The 11,632-nt window shown below is 37.8% G+C and overlaps 1 protein-coding gene across 1 annotated transcript in view; it reads left to right on the plus strand.

The window, feature by feature from the left end:
• Positions 1-11,632, plus strand: part of STK3 (serine/threonine kinase 3) — a 370,424-nt gene that overhangs the window by 33,677 nt on the left and 325,115 nt on the right. Inside the window, exon 4 of the mRNA XM_006859252.1 lies at positions 7,228-7,342. Within this exon, the coding sequence (XP_006859314.1) occupies positions 7,228-7,342 (115 nt within the window). The remainder of the gene's footprint in view (positions 1-7,227; positions 7,343-11,632) is intronic.

Raw genomic sequence — 11,632 nt, forward strand, 5'->3', positions numbered from 1 at the left:
CAAGGACTTCATTCTTCCTGGATCAATTATCAACACTCAACGGAAGCAGCAGTCAAAAAATCAAATGACGGTATTGCATTAGGCAAATCTGCTGCACAAGCCCTTTTTAAAGTGTTGAAGAGCAAAGATGTCAGCTTGAGAACTAAGGTGCGCCTACCCAAGCCATGGTATTTTGAATAACCTCATATGCATGCGAAAGCTGGATAATAAGGAAGACCATAGAATAATTAATGCCTTTGAGTTAGTGGTGTTGGAGGAGAATACTGAAAGTGCCATGGACTGCCAAAAGAACCAATAGGTCCGTTTTGGAAGAAGTGCAGACAGAATGCTCCTTAGAGGCCAATATGACCAAACTTTGTCTTTCATACTTTGGACATATTGTCAGGAGGGATCAGTAGCTGGAGAAGGATATCATGTTTGGTAAGGTGGAGAGTGAGAGGAACAGAGGAAGACCCCCAATGAGATGGATTGGCCAAATGACAGCATCGATAGACTTGTCAAGCGTGGCAACAATCGTGAGGCTGGCCCAGGATCTGGCAGTGTTTCATTCTGCTGTGCATAATGTCACTATGGGTCAGTACTGATTCGATGGTACCTAACAACAACAACACTGTATCCTGCAATCTACCTGACCTCCTCACCACCTGGATATCTGTTCCTACATTTTCCCCTTCTGTGACATTGTTATTATTTTGATCTTCTGTTGACTTCCCAGTTCCTTTGAATTCATTAGTGTAATTTTGTTCTGAACTGGATTCTGCTATTAATCGTCTGAGTTTCAGGTGGTGTTGCCACCCCTGTCAGTCTCTGGTTGTTGTCTGTTCTTGTTGGTTTTCATTCCAAGGAACTTCCTTTAAAATGTTTTGAAGTGCTGGTTTGGCTTTGACAAAATCTCTTAGCTTCTGTTTATCCTGGAATGTTTTGATTGCACCACTGTATTTGATTGACAGTTTTGCTGGCTAGACAATTCTTGGTTGGTAGTTTTTTTCTTTTAGGATTTTATATATGTCTCCTAATTGCCTTCTTGCCTGCATGGTTTCTGGTGAATAGTCAGAGCTTAATCTGATTTGCTTGCCTTTGTAAGTAAGATTTCTGTTTTCCCTGGCTGCTTTTGGATTCTGTGCTTTTCTTTGATTTTGGAGAGCTCGATTATTATATGTCTTGGTGATTTTCTTTTGGAGTCTATCTTTCCTGAGGTAAGTTAGGCTTCTTGAATGTTTATTTTCTCATGTTTCAAGATGTTAGGAAATTTTCTTCCAGAATCTCTTCCACAATCTCCTTTGTAGTTTTTTCTGATTCTTCCTGTTCCAGAATGCCAATATTTCATAAGTTGCCCCTCTTCATGTTATCCATCATGAATCTTAGACTCTCTTTAGATATTTTTATCCTTTTTTCTACTTGTCCGTCTATCTTATCAGTATTGAGAGATTTGTTTTCCAGCTTACTGATTCTGACTTCCATCTCTTCAATTCTGCTCCTTTTCCCTTTCAATGTATTGTCCATTTCTCATATTTTATTATTAATCATCTGGACCTCTTTTTGCAGCTTTTGAATTGTTTCCAATGCTTTATCGATCTTGTTTGATTGCTCTCGTAGTACTTTCCTTACTTCTTCCTTGTTTTCCTCCACCCCTTTTCAGAGCATTTGAATTTGTTTCTATATCATTCTTCTGAATTCCTTCTCAGGCAAATCCAAAACCTGCTCTTCCTGTCTACAAAGTCTTTGTCTGTCTGCAGCTCATTTGTCTGAGTACTCTTTTCTGGTTTTGGACATGTTTTGATATCTTTAGTTGTTTCTTTGTTCATCATTTCCAGTAGTTGTGTGGGTTTTTAATCTTTAAATCAATGTTTGTTGCTGTGTTGTTTAGCTTACTGGACGTCTCCTGGTGGATATTATCAGGATATAGGCTTCCCTTTTTGCATGTGATGCTTAGCAACTGTAATTGGCTCATGTCTCAATGGTGGGATATTTTGGGGGTATGCTTGTAGTTTGGCTATATGGCCACGATTGCTGACTCCTTTGGGTAACATAGGGAGAAAAAGCTCTCACCTCCAGAAAAAATATGTGATCAAAGGGCCCAAAAGCAGAAACAATATAAAAGCAGAGACAAAAACCAGCACTTTTTCTGAAAGAAAAGTAAAACTGTGACCAAGTGGTCAGTCACCATGCTATAGCGGCAGTGTTTGTGCACCATAGAAGCCTCCAGTAGTTTGTGGGGGTGTCCACTTGTTCAGGCCCCTCCTCTAGTCACCACTGTAGAGGTGCGAAGCAGATAGATATTAAGAAATTTAATAGGCTAAAGAATGTTTACTGTTCTTGTCTCTGAAGGTCAGTTAGGTATCTGTGTGTACAAAGCATAATACTTGAAATAGTTGTGTCTTTTTATGTTTGGGTTTTACAGATTGTTCATATGGATTGTCTGTCAGGCCAAACCTGCCTTTTTTCTTGTTGAATGTTGTTGCTGTTGAGTACCGTGGAGTTGGTTCTAACTCATATTTTGCTGGATGGTGGTGTTGTTGTTAAGTACTGTGGAGTTGGTTCCGATTCATAGTGGCCCTGCACAGGGTTTCCAAGGCTGTAAATATTTACGGGAGCAGAGTGCCTCATCGTTATCCCGCGGAATTGCTGGTAGTTTTGAACTGCTGACCTTGAGGTTGGCAGCCCAACTCGTAACCACTGTGCTACCAGAGCAACTATTTTTCTGGATAGGCAGGAGTAAAAGGTCCCGTACAAGTTAACTTTAGGACTGGGACCCATAGGCAGAAATCAAAAGCAGCAGCCAAAGTATTTGCCCTTGGACTGATGGGGCTCATTCTCTCTGTGCCATAGGAAAGCTGTGGTCTCAATGCTAGACTTTTTTTGGGGTGCATACCCAACCAACTGAAGGCGTCTGGGCTGGGCAAAGAAGGCACAGGGAAGAGGAGGGAAAAAATGTGTAGAATTCCCCCACACCTCCTTTTGCAAATGTCACTGTGCCACTTTTAGTGCCTGTTCCCTGTGTTGATCTGGCTGTAGCCCCGCCCTCTGACCTCCACCCAGGAGGGATGGCTGTAGAGGGAGTCCTGTGTCTTGACCTATTTCTAAATTGCAATATTTCCCTTTGTACCCTGAGTTGTCCACTGGTGGTTGCGGGCAACTGACGCCCTGACCCTTATGCTAGATCCAGAGCTCTAGTGCTGTTCCCTGAGAGCAGAGTCTCTGGGTGAAGTTTTCAGCCCCTCCTCCACGGAGCCAGGCCTACCTGATTCTGTTCTGCTGCCGCCAAACCGGAAGTCCTCATTTCACTTTTATTTTTATACTATTTTGGGTTATGCTATGGGCAGTCACTGGTTACAAATGAGATCAGTTCCTAAGTAAGTCTTTAAGTTGAATTTGTAGGTAAATTGCAACAGATGCAGTGGTTCTTATTTCGTTCTAATTGCAAGGGCAGTGGTTTGAAGCCATCAGCTGCTCTGTGGGAGATAGATGAGGCTGTCTGCTCCTCTAAGTATTTACAACCTCAGAAACCCTAAGGAACAATTCTGCTCTGTAGCATCGCTATGAGTTGGAATTGACTTGATGCTAATGGATTTTTTATTTTCCTTTTGCAGGAAAAGGCTTGTAACCTTTTTAATGATTTAAAAGCTGCAGGTGCAGCCTGTGAAGGTGATGATTGTCTTGAGTAGGGCTTGATTCCATTGTTTCACAGTGAGGGCAAATTTCATAATATTAATGGGCAACATCTGGTGTGGCTCTGTAGTAACGGCAATGGATTGCAAACAAGAAGATCGAAAGTTCAAACCCACCAGCTACTCCTCGGAAAACCCTATACAGTATTGCTATGAGTTTTAACCACCTCGATGGCACTTTAGGACAACAACAAAAAGGGCAACTAGGAGTTGTCTAGGAGCCCTGGTAGTGGTTGCCTGTTGGGCTGCTAATAATACCAAGATGAGCAGTTTGAATCTGCCAGGCACTGTGTAGGAGAGAGATGTGATTTTTCTGCTTCTATAAAGATTTATAGCCTTGAAAATCCTATACAGGGTCACTGTGAGTTGGAATCCACTCCATAGCCCTCCACCACTACTGCCAGGAGTTGTCCATAAATTGGAGGTTTGTAACCTGGGTACTTCCTATACTAAAGAAACACTATTATAATGGGAGAAAGAGTGTAGGGAATCCCAGAGATGCAAGGATGGTCCAGCATAAAAACAGTGTAGTAGACCACATGAATAGAACAAGAGGAACAAAAACATAGTTATCTCAGTTGATGCAGAAAAAGCATTTGACAAAATCTTAACACTGTCTCATGATAAAAACACACAACTAACTAGGAACAGAAAATTTTCAACATCATAAAGGTCAGTAGTGAAAAATCCACAGCTAACAGTGTGTTCAACTTTTTTGTTGTTCAGTTGTAGCAATTCCTTATGCAACCTATATATTAAATCCTCTTCAGTTGTTGTTAGGTACCATTGAGTCGGTACTGACTCATAGCAACCCTATGCCCAACAAAATGAAACACTGCCTGGTCCTGGGCCAACGTCATAAGTGTTGCTATGCCTCTTCAGTTAGATGGTTTTTTTTGTTATTACTAGGTGCTGTTGAGTCGATTCCGACTCATAAGGATCCTATGCACAAAACACAAAACACTGCCCAGTCCTGCAGCAAGCCCATTGCTGCTGACACTGTGTCAATCCATCTTGCTTGGGGTCTTCCTCTTTTTCATTGACCCTCCAGTTTACCAAATTTTTGTTTTTTTAAAAGAGAATTTTACCTTTTCCAGAGACAGTGAGTACATTTTCAGGTAGCTGAAAAGTATGTTGTTAAGTGCTGTCTACTCGGTTCCAACTCATAATGATCTGGTATAAGATTTCCTAGGAGCGGCTGGTCGGTTTGAACAGCCAAACTGTGGCTAACGTTCCTGTGTTTATCTACAGAACCGCAGCAAACTAGGAATCTAACCTTTACTTTTGGGTCCCAGTGACACATGACAAAGTGAAATATCCATTTTATACTTACTTTTCGGTCAACATAATTTTTATCACACTGTTACTTAATACCGTCAAAAATTTGATTGAGCAATTTAATATTTAAAGTTTTTATTTTTGTCCCCTAGAGGATCTGCAATCTTTGTTTTGGAGTGAAGCTAAACTCTGGGTCTGTAGTAGTTACCTGTAGAGCTTTAAATAGTGAATAAGAACTTCTAAGATGTGGAGCCTGGTAATAGGTACTTTTCACAGGTGTAAGAATACTGCTGCCTATAAAGATTCTTATACAGGTACATATATCCCAAAGCCTTGTATACAATGAAAGCGTTTTTATGTTTTCTCTAAGTGAAAGTTCTGACTGTAGATTAGTTTTATTTGCTTGTAACAAGTATTTTCTTAATGGTTCACTATGATGCTATAGCATAACAACTGGACTGCTAACCTCAAGCAGTCCATTTCAAACCCAGGAATCGTGCCCCAGAATCCTCTACAGGATTGCTGTGAGGCTGCGCCAGCTTGATGGCACTTAACAACAACATTTGCAGTGGGTTGCCGTGAGTTGGAATCTACTTGACAGAAATGAGTTTTGATATGTATTTTTACTGTGCACATTCTCAACACCTAGCAAAGTTAAATGGTGTAGAAATTCAGTGTATGAGATGGGGTGAGGGAAATGAGAGCTATGGGTGGAGAGTGGGACTGTGAAAGGTCATTTTTGTGGTAGGAAGCAGTTAAGACTTTTTCCTTCAGAAGGGACATGGAATTTTTCAATCAGGAGAACAATATGACCAAGTTATTGTTTTAAAGGAAGGTAATCTTGTCAGCTGTGTGGGGCAGAGATTCGCATGGAGGAGAACACTATGTCAGGGAGAACATTTGGGAAGTAAGTCAGTGCAAGAAGCAATGAGGAAGGAGCAGTAGAGATAGAGTAGGGTTGAATAGCCTTTCAGTTCACCCCATAAGTCAAAATGACCCCTTATTTCAAGAATCAACTCAAATTGTAAAGGCTCTACTGAGAGAAGCGTTCCCTGACAGTTTTCTTTTTCTTTTAGCTTCTTCTTCTGATGAGCTTGATAGTATGATCTTTTATAGTACGTTCCTTTTTTTTTTTGGTCTTTCATTCTATGTCTTATTTATCTTATGTTGATATGTCACAAAGTAGTTTTGAACAGTTGTCCCTTAGACATGCCATACTTGGTTTTTCCCTTTGGATTTTTGTGTCTTTGCTCTTGGTCTTTCTCTTTTTTGGAATGTTTTCATTTCTCTTCTCTACATACATTTTGAATTTTTAACCTTTTTTTCTTAGCTCAGTCCAAATTCCATCTCTTCCATGATGCTCTCTGTGATGGCTCCACTATGGTCATTTCTCCCTTTGAACTGTGTAAGCTGTGTACTGCTTAGTTTCTGTTAACTAGTGGTTTATATCTTTATTTTTTATGTGAATATGGATACTTTGCCTCTCTGAGTTGGGCAGGGTGTTTTATACATCAGTGCATGTGTTGTTGTTAAGTGTTGCCAAATCAGTTCCGATTCACAGCAACCCTGTACAAGATTTCCAAGGAGCAGTTGGTGGATTTGAACCACTTACCATGTAGTGCACAGTCCGGTGTTGATCCTGCTGCACCACACCAGGAGTTCCTATGTAGCAGGCCCTTAATAAGTATCAATAATCGTAGTCATTTGCCTCTTTATAAGTCTTCCTAGAAAAAAACTTAGGTTATATTTATAGTTTATTTTGCTTTTGAGAACATAGTACTTTGGTTTAAAAATAACATACATATTTAGTAATTTTAATTATTTGAAGTTAGAACAAAACAACTTATTGTTATGCATAATTTACACAGGCCAAAAGGAAGAGAAAGTGAAAGAATCAGATCTCATTGAAATAACATATTTTAAAGTTGACAGTTAATATTTCACTGTAAACTCCCCTAGAAGAGTTATATTGAAAATGCTTTTGTTAAGAAATATATATTTTCATTTTTCCTTTATGTTAGATTTGGGAGTCACTCAGAACAAATGGACCTTCTTTAGTTTGTAATCCTGTTAAATTTCATCCATGGATTAAAGCCTAATCATATATATTTGGTGAGCCTTAGATAAACACAGTTTGACCTCCAACAGATGTTTACTTACTAAGTTTACTTATTAGAACATTATGAAATGCAGTAAACACTTTGTATTGAGGTTAAGAAAAAGTTATTTAGGGATTAACTACATTTAATTGTGTTTGTGTTTTTTATTTTTATTTTTTTAGCCCATATGTTGTGAAGTACTATGGCAGTTACTTTAAAAACACAGACCTCTGGATTGTCATGGAGTACTGTGGAGCTGGCTCTGTCTCAGACATAATTAGGTTACGAAATAAAACAGTAAGTATTTACAAATTATTTGGTTAATCTCATTTCTAAAGACTCAAGTTTAGAATATGAGTGAGTAGTTTTTGTTACAAAGGAAATATTAGTGTGAAAAAGAAAAGTTTTTACAGAGGATTGTGTATGAAATATGAAAGTCTACTACGTTATCTTTTTATTTGTGACAAATTTAGAAGCCACATGATAGTTTATTGTATTTATTAGGATAAATTTTAGGAAATCATCGAGAAACTCCCTTTGTTGGCATCAGTATGTATGTAGTGCTTATGACTGTGAGTTCAAGAAATTGCATTTGAAATCTTACTTAAATTAGTAATATTCATGGTTATTTCTTCATCTTAAATTTTCTGTGACTTGTAAACAATTGAAGAAAATTACACACTTTTAGTTTTAAAAAGAACAAAAATTTTTTTGTACTTATTTTTGCAAATATTACAAGAAAATATATGATACAGCTAGATTATATATATTTGTGTGGGTATGTATGTACATTGCTGTTGTTATTATGTTATTAAGTGCCATCAAGTTGGTTCCAACTCATAGCAATCCTTTATAGGGTTTCTGAGGAGCGAATGGTGAGTTTGAACCACCGACCTTGTGGTTCAAACTGACCTTGCAGTCTTGCACTTATCCTACAGTGCCACACCACGATTCCATGTATGTGCGCATATATATATATATATGTGTGTGTGTGTGTATGTTTATATATGTCAGCTTAGTAAATGTTATTTAACCTAAAGCTTTTTTATCGGTTATGTTATAATCCCAAATAAAAGAGTCATTTATAAAATTGTTACTTTAGATTAATAATGGTAGTGGTGCTGTTTATATGCCGTGGAATCGGTTCCAAGTCATAGCGACCCTGTATAGGTTTTCTGGGGCTGTAAATCTTTACAGGAACAGAAAGCCTCATCTATTTCCTGGGGAATGACTGGTAGTTTCAAACTGCTGACTTTGAGGTTAGCAGCTCACTTATAACCACTATGCTGCATCTAGTTTATGTGATTTATAGGGACAAAATTCATCTTTTTGTATGTTAACTACTAAAAAGAATAATCAGGGAAGTAATTTGTAATTCTGTAGAACACTAGCACAATTACTATATGGCATTATTATATGTTGTCAGACATGTTTCAGTAAAATACATTCAGAAAAACACTTAACTACTTGAGTCAAATTTGTGGTTAACCGGAATCACTTTAAAGTTTGATTGGGGAAGTACATTGTAAGTCTATCCTACTAATTTTTTTTTTTTTTTTCTGTTAGAGGAATTAAAGTAAATAAGATTGCTTTGCAAGGAAGTGAAACAAAATAATCTTTGTTTTGACAGAATGGATTAAGTTATCTGTGACATTCTAATTATATATTTTAGAGTTTTTATGGTGCTTAACTAGCATTTATGTAAATAAGATGACTCTTTGAGTGGCTGAAGAATGCTTAATTGAAAATAATTATATGCTAGTTTGAAAAATGTTTAAACACCCTGTTGGTGGGAGACTCAGTGCAGTTGTACTTTATATATGAAAGGAAAAATTTAAATATATCTCCATGTAAAAAAAAAATTCAATGTTATATTTTGAGTGAGTGGTGGTGTTGTTAAGTGCTATTCAGTTTCCAGAAAACAAAACAAACCTGTTAATCTTCATGTGGATTTTGACTCATAGCGACCCTAAAGATAGAATAACCCTCATAGTTATAAAAAATTAATGTTGGTAAGTGCTTTCGAGTCGGTTTGACTCATAGCGACCCTATGTAGGGCTTCGAAGGAGCGACTGGTGAGTTTGAACTGCCAACCTTGCAGTTTAAACCGACCTTGTGGTCCAGTGCTTATCCTACCATACCTCACCAGGACTCCAAAAAAATAGTGTAAAAATATGACTAATAAAATTTATTTTTTGGTGGCTATTTTGAAATTGCTGCTAAAAATAGTAAAATATAGGCTGAGAACAACCACATTAGTGCTCAAGTAGACTCCGAGATAGATTTTTCCTCACAAAGAAGTCCTGTTAGGACCTGAGAATTTCAGCTTAGTTCACTTGATTTAAACATCTATCACAAGCATTTAAAAGTTTTCTTTCTCAAAAGAATAGACAGATCTGATTATATTATTAGGAACATTCCTTGTTTTTTTTTAATGTTTTATTGTGAATTATGTGATAGTTTACATGGGAGAACATTAGTTTTACATTCATTCTATTGTATATCGTTTCACTGCCATGGTTACAATCCCCTCCATGCAATCCTTCCCCGAGCCCCCCAGGTCTTCAGCACACAGTCGCTCTTCCTCTCTAGATCTAAAGTCCCCAGCTGCTCCATCTCTCCACGTTATCATCACTGCTTTTCTGGGTAGGGTCCTGCTCTCCGCTCTTCTCCGTTGATGGTCCTAGGGACCTCTGCTCCTAGACTGGAAAGTTAATCACTCCCCTCCTTGCTATAAGACGTCTACCTTTACATTTCCAACCCTCACAATCAGTCCTGATTACAATCATTCACTACTGTATCACAAGAGACCCATCCACATTTCATTTCATCAGCCCCACCTAGACAGATTGGCTACTACTCATTGGAGATTCTACCTTCCTCCAGGCCCTCTGGATCTAGGGAACATTCCTTTTTGAATTTTGATTTGCTTAGTATCATTTACGTATGTTGAACCTGTCACCACTTTAGAAAGGAAACAAAATGAGGTGATGGTTGAGAGAGTTGACAAATGGGTCTCTTAGATTTTATGCTAGTTGTGAGAAAAAGGAATATTTGGAAACCTATCTGATTAACATACTTTTTTTGTGGAATTATGCTTCCATTTGAAAGAAGTCTCATTAGGCATGAAGGGTTGTTGATTTTCAGTTATTAACTGCTGTCTGTTTTTAATCACAAGTTCCTAAAATTAAAGGTACAGTAACAAACAAATCTGATGGTTAAATACTTGTTATATCTGACCTCCCTTCTGCCTGTACAGTTTCACAATTTGTCACTGCTTCATCATGCACTTTAGACTCCAGTCTCACAGTAAGAACTGACTCCCAGATTAAGAGCTGAATTTATGATTGGGTATTTTCACCCATACATTATTGCATTGCCCTTTCTCCTATATTGGAGTGCTCCCCTACCCCATTCTTTGTGTAGACTGTTGTCTATTAAGTAGCTGGTTGATTTATTAGTAAGGTAAGTCTTTATTGCATTTTCACTGACATAAAGAAAGAGCACAATAAATGTTAGCTGCTACTACTATTATTAATATTATTATTTTGCTTATTTTGACTGCTGGGGAGGCTTTTCATTTTTGTTTTGTGTCTTGGCTTTTTTGTGAGTTGCCTGTTATATATATAATTTGCCTTTTTTCTTGTTCTTGGCCTGTTCCTTATCACTTTGCAGGATACTTGAGAGTCTACTAATAGTTATATGAACACTTCCCATAATTTAAATTTCTCAAACTAAAGATCTGATTGTCAGCATAGCTATTAAAGGTGATTGAAGACCCTCTTAGAGGTTTATACCCTGAGTTGTATGATGACAGAGAACTAAGTTTGGGGTTTAATTAGGAGTTTTCCAGTGAGATGAACCAGGAAGGTGAACATCTAAAGGTAGGAATATTGAGCTGCTTAACATTGGACAGATTTCAGGGTCGGCAGTTGAAATGGTGATGATTGATAATGTGGTGATGGTAGTTATTCTAGAGGGACCAGTGGATCAAGGTGAAACTCTTCTGTATGTCAGTGGGTGATAATATTTTCTACTGAGTTTCTTGGTTGCATTATGAGTAAAAATCATGATTCAGTTAATATTAATTGAGCCGTTTGGATTTATAAGTATTTGGGGAAACTGTAGAGAAGTATGTGAGTTGATTCCTGATTCCATAGTCAGTCCTGGTGACATAAAAATGCAGTAACTGGCTTTTGGTAGTATTTTGAACCACTTTTTAGTTTGATGATGTTTCTTTGTAGATAACCCAGTTACAGTATTCAGTACTCAGAAAATCATGTTTAATTTTATTAGTCACTTTTTAGTGTTCGGGAGAAGAGTGGTTGCCTTGGTCAGCTGTAATCTTTTCGATGCCAGGGATTTGTATATATTCATTTTGGGCATGTTCCAAATGCTAGAACAGCTCCTGGCACATAGCAAGCCTGTGAATATATAATGACTTATCCATCTATTTAGTATAACATTTTTGTGGATGAGTTGTAAGTTGCATGGCTACTATTATTTGGAATTAACAAGGTGTATTGAAAGGAGCTCTGGTAGCGTAGTGGTTACGAATCGGGCTGCGAACCTTAAGGCCAGCAGTTC

This window comes from Chrysochloris asiatica, unplaced genomic scaffold, assembly GCF_000296735.1.
Source record: "Chrysochloris asiatica unplaced genomic scaffold, ChrAsi1.0 scaffold00031, whole genome shotgun sequence".
Classification (NCBI taxonomy): Eukaryota; Metazoa; Chordata; class Mammalia; order Afrosoricida; family Chrysochloridae; genus Chrysochloris; species Chrysochloris asiatica.